Source organism: Zophobas morio, unplaced genomic scaffold, assembly GCF_036711695.1.
Source record: "Zophobas morio isolate AGI-343-1 ecotype UQ-CSIRO unplaced genomic scaffold, CSIRO_AGI_Zmor_V1 ptg000016l, whole genome shotgun sequence".
NCBI lineage: Eukaryota > Metazoa > Arthropoda > Insecta > Coleoptera > Tenebrionidae > Zophobas > Zophobas morio.
This window is the reverse complement of record NW_026972121.1, coordinates 6,993,338-7,008,191: the sequence shown is the minus strand read 5'-3', so window position 1 is coordinate 7,008,191 and position 14,854 is coordinate 6,993,338. Positions and strand designations below refer to the sequence as shown.

General features: G+C 37.9%; 1 protein-coding gene across 1 annotated transcript; it reads right to left on the bottom strand.

Moving 5' to 3' along the window:
• Positions 1-307: 307 nt before the first annotated feature.
• On the bottom strand, positions 308-4,367 carry LOC135129417 (uncharacterized protein K02A2.6-like). Its single transcript, XM_064056566.1, has 6 exons — positions 3,531-4,367; positions 3,254-3,467; positions 3,066-3,205; positions 1,708-3,024; positions 845-1,641; positions 308-566 (listed from the first exon to the last, which is right to left on the bottom strand). The coding sequence occupies exons 1-6, from the start codon at positions 4,365-4,367 to the stop codon at positions 308-310; spliced, it is 3,564 nt and encodes a 1,187-aa protein (XP_063912636.1).
• Between the last annotated feature and the right edge of the window lie 10,487 nt (positions 4,368-14,854).

Below are 14,854 nucleotides of genomic sequence, written 5' to 3'. Positions count from 1 at the left end.
GAAAGAAAAGATGTGCGAAGTGGTAAATGGAGTTTGGAAGGGAAAAGGGTTTCCTCGGCAGTGGAGAGTGTTGTGTATTCCGTATATCACAGGTATAAAACTCAATAATAAGACGTCAGATTATTGTAGGTTTATTCACCACGTTGGTTCCACGTGTGTATGGACATGGCGTCCTTGACACCCTTGCGTTGGCTATTGCTGGTTGCATATATAACACATCTCCCTCTTTAACTTACAACTACAAAATATTCCTCCTAACAATGAAATTTACCTAAACTAACTAAAATAATATTTACAGGTTGAAATCTTACATACTAACAATAAAATCATCTAGGATCTTTGGGGTTTTCCTAATTCTAGATGGTCTAATACATTCATGTGCTGCGGGAGGACACATTGGCTCGGTGGCTGGTAAAGGATGAGTGTCCTGACGTGTGTTGTTCATACCTGCTGGTACAGGATCCAGATTAGTGGAAGTGCTACGTACTGGGGCAGGGATGGGTAGTTGTGGTAACGTAGGATCGTAATTTATGGGCATTCCGATTTTCAGATCAATGTCCTCTGTGCTGTTTAATGGCGGTGCTTTTACTCAATACTGATTCGCAACCCTCACTCCTTTTCTTTATTTGATTTGGGTGACGTTTCCACACCGTTCCAGATGCGAGCTGGCATAAATAAGTGGCGTTGCCAATTGTTTTTATTATTTTCGCATCAACCCATTTCCTCTCGGTTGTCCGACAGTCTCTGATTATGACTTTGTCGTTGATTTTAAAAGTTCCACTTGTAGTTGGTTCGCGGGGTATTTTTTTTTGAGACATGGTCAGTACGAGTCATTAGATGAAACCTTGTACGTAATTCTCGACCAAACATAGCACTAGCTGCAGATATTTTGGTCGTCGTATGCGGTGTGTTTCTATAAACTAGCAGGAAACGGGAAAGTATCGTCTGAATGGTGGCATTTTTATTTTGTTCATCTGCCAATGCCGACTTCACCTTGTTTTTTACTATTTTAACACCGTTTTCAGCAAGGCCGTTACTTTGAGGGTTGTATGGCGAGATTGTCATGTGTTTGATTCCGTTCCGGTAAAAGAAAATCTCCATTTCTTCGGAGACGAAGGAAGGTCCGTTATCGGAAACAACTGTTTCTGGCAGCCCAAATCGAGAGAAGCAGTCTCTAAGCATTTCTACAGTACTCTCGCTTGTAATGTTTTTCATACTGTAAATTTCTAACCATTTAGTGCAGCTGTCTACTATGATCAGGTATTGTCTTTGCAAGAACGTGAAAAAGTCCATGTGGACTATTTCGAACGGATTAGAAGATTCCGGCCAGGATACATAGGGTTTTGGGGGATGAGATGTGACAGACAGACAAGCTTTGCACGATTTGCATATCTGTTCAATTTCTTTGTCGACTTCAGGAAACCATAAGAACGATCTCGCCATAGCTTTCATTCGCACGATGCCTTCATGAGTAGAGTGTAGTTCGTTTTTTACTATTTCTCGCATTGTGGTTGGTATCACGATACGGTCTCCAAACAACAAACAGCCATTTACCTCGTGGAGGTCTAATTTGCGATTATAAAATGGTCGATAATTTTCATCGATCTCGTTTGGCCATCCCGATCGAACAAATTCTATAACCTTAGTTAAGATAGCGTCATTTGCTGTTTCTTATTTTACCATTGTATTGTCTATCGGAATATCTACATTGGAGAAATATATGCTATTGTATTCTACTTCGTCAACTGTAAATTGCTTGTCTAGTGGTAATCGCGACAAACAGTCTGCGACTGCGTTGTCACGTCCCTTTATATGTTCAATGTGGAAATCAAAGTTTGAAAAATACAGTGCGTAGCGCTTTATTCGATTAGCATATGTCTGATTTATTTCCTTTTGTTTCCCAAACAAGTAGACCAACGATTTTTGATCTGTTCGCAAAATAAATCTCTGTCCATATAAGTATTCTTGGAATTTGTTTATGGCGAAATAGCGTGCTAAACTTTCTTTGTGCACTACTGAGTAGTTGTGCTCAGCTTTAGTGTAAGTTCTTGATACACATGTCACCATTTTTTCAGTGTTGTCTGTCATCTTGTGTGCAAGAACTGCTGCTATGCCACGTTCAGAAGCATCACATGTTACAATGATGGGTAGATTAGGATCGAAGTTAGTTAGAACCGTATCAGACGCAATCTTTTGCTTAATACTTCTGAACGCTGTATCACATTTATCTGTCCATTGATATTTAACATCCTTTTTTAGTAACTGATAGAGGGGTGCTAGAGTTTCCGTAATGTTGGGTATAAATTTGCTATAATAATTAACCATTCCAATAAACGATTTAAGTTCGGTAATATTATTTGGTGGTGGAGCAGATGTTATTGCTTCGATCTTATATTTGCTTTTACTTAAACCGTTTTCTGATAAGTCGTATCCCAGATACGAGATTTTGCTTTGGAGAAACTGACATTTATCCAGGTTTACCGTTAGGCCTGCGTTTTTTAATATAGTTAGGGCTCGTCTCAAAATATCTAGGTGGTTTTCGCCACGTTTATGTCCGATTAAGATGTCATCCTGGAAGGTGAATACATTGTCGATGCCTTGAAAAAGTTGGTCAATATGTTTTCGGAAGTAAAAGCTTGCACACTTAATCCCAAAGGGCATTCGGTTAACCATGTATAATCCTTTGTGCGTGGATATAGTGACCAGCTTTTTTGACGCATCATCGAGTTCGAACTGCATATACGCGTCGCTTAGATCTATTTTGGAAAATTTGTAATTTCCTTTCAGATTAGCATAAATCTGATCTATGTGTGGTAATGGATAATACACATCTACTAGATTTTTGTTGAGATTTATATAGCTACCACATATGCGTACGGTGCCATTTTTTCGCAGAACCGGGACAATATGGGAACTCCATTCTGTTGTTACGGTTGGTGTAATGATTCCTCTTTGAATCATCCTCTCTAATTCGTACTCGACTTTGGATTTAAGGGCTAAGGGTACAGGTTTCGGAGAATGGTGCTTTGGGACGGCGTTAGGCTTTAACTTCAAAGAAATCTTACCGTGGTGAAAACATCCGAGAGCTGAAGTACACACATCATGAAACCCCCCCCTAACGTAGTCTTCACGTCCAGCACCGAGTCAATGGCGTTTATTCCTGCTGGAGTGAAAATAATGTTAAAATTATTGATGAAATCCCTGCCTAACAATCCTGTCATAGCATTTTCAATTACAAATAGTTTTAACTCACTTGCCATATCTCCATATTCTACTATAACATTTATGAATCCTAATGGTACAATTGATTCACCTGTGTAACCTTTAAACGACATTACTGTTGGATGAATTTGGTAAGTGTTCAAATTATTTACATAAAACTTGTTGCTTATTGCAGATATGCCGGAACCTGAATCTAACTGCATGCAATATTTTTTGCCATCTATTAACACGGAGAGTTCGATTGGCTTAAGAGTGTTGTTAATGTTATATATAGAGTTTAGATAATGTCCTTCGTCATATATACTAACCTCGCTTCCGCTTCCTTGTTCACTTTGTAGGGTCTCCACTGCGTTGATCTGCCTTGCCCTGCAGACACTCGGTAAGTGTCCCTTTTTGCCACATGCATTGCAGGTATAATTCTGGAACTTGCACGTTCCAGCATGTATTTTGCCACAGCACTTACATTTCACGGTGGTTCTGCTTTGGTTCTTCACTCTTCCCATGTCATAACTTTCTTTATACTCTTCATTTGCATCTGGTTTTCTGGGTTTGTGTTGGTTTCTTCCCCGGAAGTTGCCTAGTTTACGGTGACCACTGTATACTGCCTGAATTCTGTCCTCGCTTCCTTTACCAGTGGTGTATGCTAACGCCAACTCCTTGCTGTTGGCAATTTCGATTAACTTCTCGAGACTTTGACTGACTGGTTCTTCCACTAGTCGGTCCATAACGGGTCCCTCTCGCATTCCCGACACGAACCGATCAACCAGTGTCTCTTGGAGGTGCTCAAACTTACAGTTGACCGCGAGATTTTTTAATCTTGCATACCACTCATTAGAACCTTCTTCGGCGGTTTGGTGGGCTCGGAAGAACTGAATTCGTTCCCTAAACACGTTTACTTTTGGACTGAAATGCTTTTGGAGCTCCTTTTTCAGCTCTTCTAAAGACTTGTCCTTGGGTGGAATTGGAAATGATAAATCGCGAAATATCTTGTATACATCCGTTTCCATCTGACTTAGCAACAGGGCAACTTTGCATTTTTCGTCCACGATTTTGTTCACGAGGCAGAATTGTTCGAACCTTTCTTCGAAAATCGTGAAGTCACTGTCCGGTGTGAATGTAGGGATAATGCCGATGTAACTAGCCATGCTTGAAAGTGCTTTTCAGAACGGTTAGACTTTCTCACCTTTTCCTCCCGTTCTTGCGTTGAAAGTTACTCCCTTGTATTCATAATTTGCTCGTCGCCATATGTTGTGTATTCCGTATATCACAGGTATAAAACTCAATAATAAGACGTCAGATTATTGTAGGTTTATTCACCACGTTGGTTCCACGTGTGTATGGACATGGCGTCCATGACACCCTTGCGTTGGCTATTGCTGGTTGCATATATAACAGAGAGAAGGTATAATAATCCCATTATTTAAAAAGGGTCAAAAAAGTGATGTGAAGAACTACCAAGGGATTACCTTGCTCAATACGGCGTACAAGATATAGGCAATGATACTCGATGAAAGGTTACGAAAGGAGATGGAAGCAAGGGGTATGTTACCAGACGGTCAGGCAGGGTTTAGGAAAGGAAGAGGTACTATGAACAATCTGTACATCCTGCGACATTTAGTGGGAAGAGAAATAAGGAAAGAGGGTGGACGAATGTACGCATTGTTCATAGATTTCAAAGCAGCGTTTGATAGCGTGAATAGAGAGAAAATGTGGAAGTATTTGAGGAGAAAGGGAGTAGATGCATACTTGGTAACGAAAATGGAAGAAATATATGAAAAAACAGTAAATACGGTGAGAGTGAATGGAATAGAGAGTGAGAGTTTTTATACAAATAGAGGAGTGAGACAAGGATGCCCACTCAGCCCCGCATTGTTTGCAGCTTATCTAGGAGATATAGATGAAATGTTCAGAAAAGCACAGACAGGAGAGGTGGTAGTCGGTAAAGAGAAAGTGTGATCGTTGGCGTACGCAGATGATTTGGTGATTGTGGCAAAGAAAAGAGAAGAAATGAAAGCAATGATTAAAAGTTTGGAGAAGTATGTAGAAAAAAAGGAATTGGAAGTGAATGTGGAAAAAACAAAAATGGTGGTGTTTGGGAAGAAAGTAAGAAAGGAGAAGGAAGAGTGAGCATGGAAAAGGAAGAAGATTGAACAGGTGAAAGAATTCCAGTACTTAGGATATACATTAAAGAGCAATAACTCAGATAGAGCGCATATTCAAGAAATGGTCCAAAAAGCGAACAAAGTGGTAGGAATAGTATGGGGAATAGGAGAGAGAAAATTTGGACATGATTATAAGAGAAGAATAATGATGTTTGATAGTTTGGTCAAAAGTGTATTCGTGTACGGAGCTGAGATTTGGGGATGGACGGAATATGAAGAAATAGAGAGAGTGCAAGAAAAATACTTGAAATGGACATTGGGATTGGAAAAGTATACGCCGGGGTATATAGTGAGGGAAGAAACAAAAAGGGAGAAAATGAGAGTGGAAGCGGGTAAAAGGGCGGTTGGATTTGAAGAGAAGTTCAGTGAGAGAGGTGATTGCAAGATATTGCAAGAATGTTGGAAAGAAATAAGAAAGGTAGGGGGAAAACATGTTTGGAACGAAAGGGACAAGTATTATGAAGGAAAGGGATATGCATGTGAAGAAATAGAGAGAATGAGAGAAATGGGAAAGAGTATGAAAGAGGAGCTGAGTGTAAGAGATAAGGATATAGATAAGCAAGAACGTAGATCGAGAATATCGGAGTCTAGATATAATGCAGACCATAGAAAAATAGTAAAGGATGAAGTACCAAAGTACAGAGAGAGAGAGAGAGAGAGAGAGAGTATAAAGGAGAAAAGAATGATGGCGAGATTTAGGTGTGGAAATGAAGAGAAAGAGAATAATTTTTGGATGGATGAAACTGACAGAAGGTGTAGTATATGTTGGAGAGAGAGAGAAACAATAGAGCATATGCTGGAAGGATGTGGAGGATTGAGAGAATCAGAGGAAAGTAGGGAAGAAGTGCTAAACGAGGATGGAAGAGGACTGGACTGGATGAAAGAAGTATGGAAGATAAGGGAACTATGGCAAGGGGTGGGCAAGCAGAAAGAATAGAATATTTATTATATAGCACTCGAATTTTTATTTTATTTATTTTTATTGTTATGGATTTATCTGAGGTAGATTAAGTTAATTTGTACTACTACTGGGAATTAAGCCTCTAAGGCAAATAATAAATTAATACTACTACCACAATTATGAACTCGCACGGGATTTAAGGGCAGATTATCACCAAGATGTAGGCGTTTACTGGACGAAGGTACTGCTTCCAGATCTTCGGTTATATCTCGCGATTTCTTTGGAAATGCAGTTAAATACGCCAGCAATTCAGAAATGGTTTTGCAATCTCTCGTTATCGCCGCGTTTTGACGTAATTTTCCTTAATACCGTGAACGACTAATTCTACAAGATCGTTTTCTTTCCAAGTCACACGTAAATTGCGTAAAAGAGCGACTTTTTTGTGCACGTAATTATTGTAAGTGTTACAGGTACAGCTATCATAATTTGCGGCTTCGATTAATAAACGCCCTAAATTGCGTCTTGGTTGAAAGGCATCTGCAAACTCCCTTTTAAAGGTATTCCAATCCCGCACTTCCGGTGACCAATTGTCGTACCACCCGCGAACACCCTGAACTAAAAAGTGCCCCAATCTTACCAATAATTCCACATCTGACCACTGAAATTCCGTTTTAATTGTTTCAACCTGTTGCAACCATTTTGCAGCATCGTCGGTTTTGGGGTGGAAAACAGGCAAGTTCACCTGATCGGGGGTTGGTTTGTTTGACTTGATAGCTTGGACCAAATCAACCAGGAGCTTTTCCATTTTAGCGTACTGCGCACTTACACAACGAACTGAGTACCGTGAAAATCCCGCACTTTCATCAAGATGTGGGCTAGGGGAATCCCACTTCTGATATTAGTTTATTCGTTGAGAATGTTGTTAATAAGAGATATATGCCTATAGTTGCTTATATCAGACCTATTGCCGCTCTTAAACACAGGCACCACCTTTGATACCTTCCAGCATTCAGGGACAGATCCAGAAGTTAAAATCATATTGTATAATATACTTAAAGGTCGGGACAACACAGGTGCACAATATCGGACGAAAAATGACGGGATTTCATCTGGACCTGATGTGAATTTCGACTTCATCTTTTTCAATGCAGCGTGCACTTCATCTTCCGAGATATCAATTAAATCAAACATCATGGAATTGATTGGTACTTCATCAACATTGTATACAGGAGCATTGTTATGATTAGCGAAGGTTGATGCAAAGTAATGCGAGAAACTATGAACAATATCCTGTGTTTTTATTTACTCTTAAACTGTGACTTCAATGAAGGGCGCCAGCTCCCTCTCCAGGGGAGGGAGCGCCGGGGTTGCTCTAAAGACGGAGACACGGATATCAGGTGGTGAGCGCCCGCGAACATAAGAAAATAAAATCAAGCGATAAGAAATATTTTGCAATAAATAATCGGGTTTATTCCCTGCCACCAGCTACACTGCTAAAATAATATAACTTACAGATAATCTTAAATTAAACAAATATAGATCGGTTTTACAAATAAAAGAATAACACGTCCGGCACGGTCGTTCCTTCTAGGCGACGACTTCCTTCAGGACGGGCTCCTCCTGGACCTGGGGGCGGCGACCTAGAAATCTGGGAATCGCGCGAGGACGGTACGGCAACCAGGGAGGGGAGCGCGGTGGCGGTAACGACGCGTGCACGACGGTTTCAAGTTGTGGCGGCGACGACAAAAAAAAAACCCGGTGACGATGGTACGGTTTTTCGCGCGGGGGCGGCGATTCCAAAAACCGATACGTAAACCGGCAGACGACCCAAAAGGTACTTACGGTGGTCGGAGGATCACACTGCACTTCAAAATCACTTTTGGGGAAACAGCTACAACATTTACGCACACCCTGAAGCTTCAGGCAAGAATCCTTTTCCGCAGGGGCGGCGCGGCGATTGCGCCTTTACCCCCGGCTCTCGCGGTACGCGTCACGGTTTCCGGCCTGCGAAAATTTGCTTCGTTACAAAATCAACATTTTTAATTTAGTTGGCGTCATCAGAACTCATCGTTACCTAAAATTACGTTTTAATAAAACTTAATTTTACAGAAATAATTATGTTTGTAGTGCATTGAGAAATGGTTTTTAACTGCGAATCTTCGACAAAACCATCATGGGGGAATTTCCGAAACATCGTAAACTTCGTTTTCACACCTACTTTCACTACTTGGAGAGTACTTCCTACAAGTATTTCCTATTTCTATTCAAAATCAGATTCTTCGACAGCTTTTGTTGCTGGATTATTTGCAGCTTGAAAATTTGTTTACAATTTTTTAGACATTATTTTGAATATATGGTTCAATCTTTTTCGGGTTGAGCTTTATTTTTTAATGCCAAGAACAACCGAATGAAGGATAATTGGGCCATGAGCATTGTTCAAAGTTTAAAATCCAGTTGCTTGGCACCGCTTCTGTAGCATTTTCGTCTAATATATCTATATACCACCCGCTGTTGTTAGTCTCATTCACTTCTTCTAACTATAAGGTGTAATACATATTTTTAATAATATAACCTTTAATAAAACAGAAACGTAAAAAATAAAAATTTTAGATATGTAAAAATAGTAAAACGACACACGCCCATTATACTTGTGTTCCCGAAATTGCGTATTATTCAAATAGAGTGGCGACGGAATTAAGTGGTCGTTACAAAAGTGATTTCAAGTTTTGTTCGCAAATATAAAGCCAAACAAGCAAATCATCTTTTCCAAACACCAAAATACCGTTCAAAAAAAATCCGCGTTTAAATATGACCTGTGTAATAATAATTTATTTACGGCTAAGCCAATATTACACTTTTTACATTACATTTAAAACGTTTACAAAACACATTAAAAATTCAATGTCATCTCGGTGCTTATTGGCTAGGTTACAAAGTCGAGGTAACACAGTATTTTTACCATAGTCAGTACGTTGGTGCGGAGCGCTAAAAAGAATAGGATCACAAACATCACGGGATGGCACATGCAGATGAATCATGGACAAAATATTCGCACAATTGCAAAGGTTATTTAGTATTTTAAATAGAAAACAGAGATCAAAATAATTTCGTCGAGTATGTAAAGAAGGTAAGCCTAGATATAGAAGAAGATCTGTATAGTTACTGACTTGGTAATCGATATTTAATTTAAAACATATAAATCTAATAAAACGTTTTTGGATTTTTCCAGATCTTATATAGTGTGACAAATGTCCTGAGATTGTTAAAAGCACTACACTGTCGCAGAACAAAACCCTAAGTCATTAATTGACTCTACAACACAGAGCTCATCAGAATTAATATAATAGGAAGGGACAGTTTTTACACAAATGATCCTACTACAACGTAGATACTTGTCTTATCTAATATTTGGATAAAAATTGGTCGAAGGTTATTTCGACAAAATTTCCCTCGCCCCTGAAGTACAGTCCAACGAATTCCGCTTCTTTGAAAAAACTATAAAATTTGATAATATATCTAAAGTAAATGACCAACGAACAGGAAAAAATGTATTCTCAGTACATGCTTAACTTCGACCGTTTATATTGACATTTCGACAGAATTCGACTCTTAAGCACGTGCAGATAACCAACATCAGTGGCGTTAGATCAAAGTAGACATTAGTGCTAAATGAAAGAAAAGAAAATGGTTGATTTTGTCTCCTTAAAACGAATGGGAGGACTCATTTATCAATTAAGCACAATGGAGGAAACTGGTCCGAATATTATTTTGAGAGAATTATCTATTTGTTTGACATTACTGTATTCTTACATTTTCGAAAAAATGGGGTGAACCGTTCTTGACTTGATCAATAAAAAAAAAATTGAAAATGTCTAGAGATTGAATCCAGAACTATCATTTGCAAAACTGGCGTTCGAATCTATATACTTCACGCTACCCGCTAGTCGCACTTCGTATTACGTATCTAACGCAGAGGAAAATTAAACAATAAAGTAATAATAATAATAATAAATAAATAAATAAAACCAAGGTGGTTTCATAAACCTCAAGTACAGGAGTATGGAGTACCTAATGTACATAACTTTATGCTCGTTTGTCAATTCAGATTGATATCTTTTAATGCACAAAATCTTGAGCTGACGCCATAAAATTATTTGAAAGGCTTATTAGGTTAAATTATTACATTAGATTCAGAAAGTATATCTCTAATAAAAATGTGGACAGACAGACGGAAACAGGAGACCTATTTTTTCGTACTCTCGGGGTCATAAAACGCCAAGAAAACATGAAAGGAGCCTACCATGCTATGGACCCTATTACAATACTTCCTTAGCTTACACTCGGGAACTAATAAAATCGAAAGACCGTGGATTTTAAAAATTTTTGCTCTAGTTGGCCATGACGTGTACGTCAGCAGTGCAATTGAAACAGCTGAAATAGAATAGAATAGAAATTTAAAAACTCACCCCATATTTTGATAAATGGCTAATTAATTGTCTTAATTAATTTCTGGGGTTTTCGAAAATTGCAAGTACTTTTTACTTCCCGAGCGTAAACTAAGGAAGTATTGTAATAGTTTCTTCGGCGAATGGTTACTTTTATGTTTTCCACGGCCCCTAGAGGACGAAAAAATAGTCATCCCGTTTCCGTCTGTATGTCATCTGTTTTTACATGTATTTTAGGAGTATCGTGTAGATGGTAAAACGCTAAACAAAATTTGCCTAATTATTATCCCTCACCTCAAAAAATTGTATAATAAATGTTATTTAAATTTTATATCATAATACACCCCTACATTGGTAGATTATAATCCGTCTTGATTTTTCACTCTTCACATCCAGATTTTGGGTGCACAAAAATTTTGGAGCAACATTTTACAATTTAACTTCGAAACTCCAAAACCGAATGATCTGGAATCTTACAAACGCTTTAAGGTTCTCATGAGCGTGGTAAATTGTTATCAAAATTTATCCGCGTGTCCCCTCCCAAAAAATTGATAACGTTCCCACAAAATTTTGGTTTGGAAAAACTGACTTGAAACATGCATAGCATGCTTCCTTACCTGAACACTTAACATTTATCGTTACTTTAATTTATACAAATTAGCATAAAAAAGTAAAATTTGCGGAACTAGATTTTATAATTTTTCGAAAAATCTGTATTGCTTCTGTCTAAATAAATTTAGACCCATTTTTTTAATATTGTCATAGACTGATTAAATGCTCCCCAAAATGTATGTACAGTTTTTGCCAAAATTACTACTAACAAGGCCCCCACAGAACACAATACATTTTAATGCTTTTAGTCTGGATTTCAAAGTAACTTGTGAAAAGTTAAAATTTTTAAAGAATTTGTCCGAGTTTTCGAACTCACCCTTTTTTAAAAAGTCAAAATTTTAAGAAATATATCCTGTTTATCAAACGTGAATACGGTTTCGGCCAAGAAAAGTTACCATTTAAAAACACTTAAAATTCGTCTTTTACCCTGTTTTTCTGTTGGGCTACTTCAGAACAAAAATGTATTGAGCCACATTCTCTTCAGAACACAACACATTTTTAATGATTTCAGCCTTTTGAAAAGTTAAAGTTTTTAAAGAATTTGACCGGTTTTTCCAAACGTACCCTTTTTTTTTAAATTCAACATTTCAAGGAAAATAGCCTGTTTTATTAAACGTGAATACGATTTCGGCCAAGAAAAGTTACCATTTAAAAACACTTGGATTTTAAAGATTTTGTCTTATTGTTAGGGGTGGGCCACTTCAGTACAAAAATGAATAGAGTTGGGCAATGCAATTTATTAATTATTAAATTTATAATTTAACTTATTACTCCTATTAAATTAGGCAATTCGTAGGGGCAGTCCTGGGTCTGGTGTGGAACGATTGCTACAAACATAACAATAAGGATAAAATAGATATAAGTGTTTTCTTACCTCAATCCTAACAAATTTTTTAGAGCCGCCGCAAATTCTTGTTTTTGGGTCACAGTAGGAAATGTTAATTTGATGTTTTCCTCATCTTCAAATATTAGCAATAATTCAGCTATATTAACCGCACGGTCGTTGTAAGTCTCAACATCTTCCAGTCCCACATAGCCTTGAAAATCCCCAGCACGGAAAGCAATTACCCCCAAATCTGGAGGTAACCCCGATCTGATGATTACTCGTACATCATTGATGGGTTGCTTCTCCCCACGTTGATAACGAACATTCACAAAATTCAACATTTTCTTTTTCAGCAATCTGTTCGTTCTGCGAACGCGTTGAAATTCACGAAATTCAGTGATGGAGTTTTTCAGATTCATTTTATCTAAAAACTTGGTGGTTATCTCGAATTTATCTATGTTTTTATACGTACCTTGGCACAGCACCCAGAATATGAGCTTAAACAAAATAAGCAACTGCTAGCACCTACGCCAACTTTCGTTGTGAATTTGGTGAATTTGAACTTGGAACTAAGATTAAGAGCGTATACCGTGCGTATACTCAAGTAATGTTTGTAGCACACATTTGTTCATTTTTTAAGAAATAATCACATCAAACATTCCGTACATAACCTCAATTTTTCTTTTTGAACCGGTGGTCGCAAAAGTTGAATTTGCTACCTCTAAATGAGTCGACATTTGCATGCGTCATGGCTGCTAGTGAAAAATAGTATATTATTAGCCAAGGTTGCAGAGCCAAGCATTCTAGACCGAGCGCAAATTAGAACCCGAGACGCGCAGCGTCGAGGGCTCTAAGTGCGAGGTCTAGAAGTGGCTTTGCAACCGTGGTTAATATACTATTTTTTTCACTAGTAGAAACCACAAGACAATAAACTGAAAAATAAACGTTCAATTTTTTGACGCAACGTGATTTTGTTTTGATTTCTAATCAAACTTGATCTAAATCTTCAACATAAAGAAAACCGTTTATACTTGTCGCTGAGTTAATCATTTTATCTTCTACCGTCTACCAACTACCATGCGTATACTCAAGTAATGTTTGTAGCACACATTTGTTCATTTTTTAAGAAATAATCGCATCAAACATTGCGTACATAACCTCAATTTTTCTTTTTGAACCCGTGGTAGCAAAAGTTGAATTTGCTACCACTAAATGAGTCGACATTTGCATGCGTCCAGGCTGCTAGTGAAAAAATAGTAATTATATACCAAGGGAGAGAAAACAATTTTTATAGCCGAGCTGAATTATACCCGAGACGCGTAGCGTCGAGGGTAATAATGAAAGCGAGGCTATAAAATGGTTCTCTCCCGTGGTTTATATATTATTTTTTTCACTACTAGCACATTTGTTTAACTTTTCTTTAATGACAATGTATAAAAGTCGGAACGAATTTAAGATATCCATGAAAATCAAATAGCCTGTGAAAACAAATGAATAAAAATGACATTAAACCAAAAATCTTAATAAAGAGCAAAATGTCGACTAGCGACGAAGATACTAGTGTGTGCACCCCGCCAGAAATCCGAAAAGAAGCAAGTAACGTGCAGTGTGATCAATTACTGCCACAAAAATCAAAAGAGTTCTACTTAAAAGTTTACGCACAATTCAAAGATTGGTGCAAAATTAAAAAAGTGGCCAAAGTGTCAGAAAATGTCCTTCTTGTTTATATGGAAGAAAAAGCTAAAAACAAAAAAGCTTCCAGTCTATGGGCCACATTTTCTATGTTAAAACAAACTCTTAAATTAAAAGAAAATGTGGATATTTCAAAATATTATAAAGTAATTGCTTTTCTCAAACGCAAAAATGATTCCTACACACCCAAAAAGGCGGCTGTTTTTGAGAAGCATCAAATCACAAAATTTATTTTAGAAGCACCTGATGAAATTTTTCTTTCGTCTAAGGTAATTCTGTTAATTGACAATGAGATTTTAAAAAACGCCAAATTACATTTGCTTCCAGGTTATTATTATAGGAATTACAGGAGCTTGTCGGACAGATGAGCTCTGCAACATGAAAATGACAGATGTAGATACACGAGAGGATATGATAGTCATAAATATCCCTCAAACAAAAACAAAATCTTCTCGAAAATTTGTCATTATGGAGCCCACCTGGATTGATGTGGTTAAAAAATACTTGACAAAAAGGCCGTCTCCTGATATGGCAAGGCTTTTCATTGGGTTTAGAGGTGGAAAACCGACTAGACAAAACATGGGACATAATACGATAAGCAAGACACCTTATAAAATAGCTCAATACCTACAACTGCCAAATGTCGACGAATTTACTGGCCATACATTGAGGCGAACATCAGCGACTATTTTGGCTGATATGGGTGGGGACATATTATCACTCAAACGCCATGGGGGCTGGAAAAGCTCAATGGTTGCTGAAGGGTATGTTGAGGAGTCTCTCACTGACAAAAGAAGAATTGCAAATATAATTCAGGGAACACCTCATCACATTAACCTACCTGCTCCTAGCTCTTCCAATATTTTATGTGAGAGGAGTGAAGAAGTGTGTAGTGAAATGCCATCTACTTCCACACATGCTGCTACAAACAGTGAAATAACTATACCGGTGGAGAACTTTACCTCCAATCGCAATACATCGGGAATCAATATGA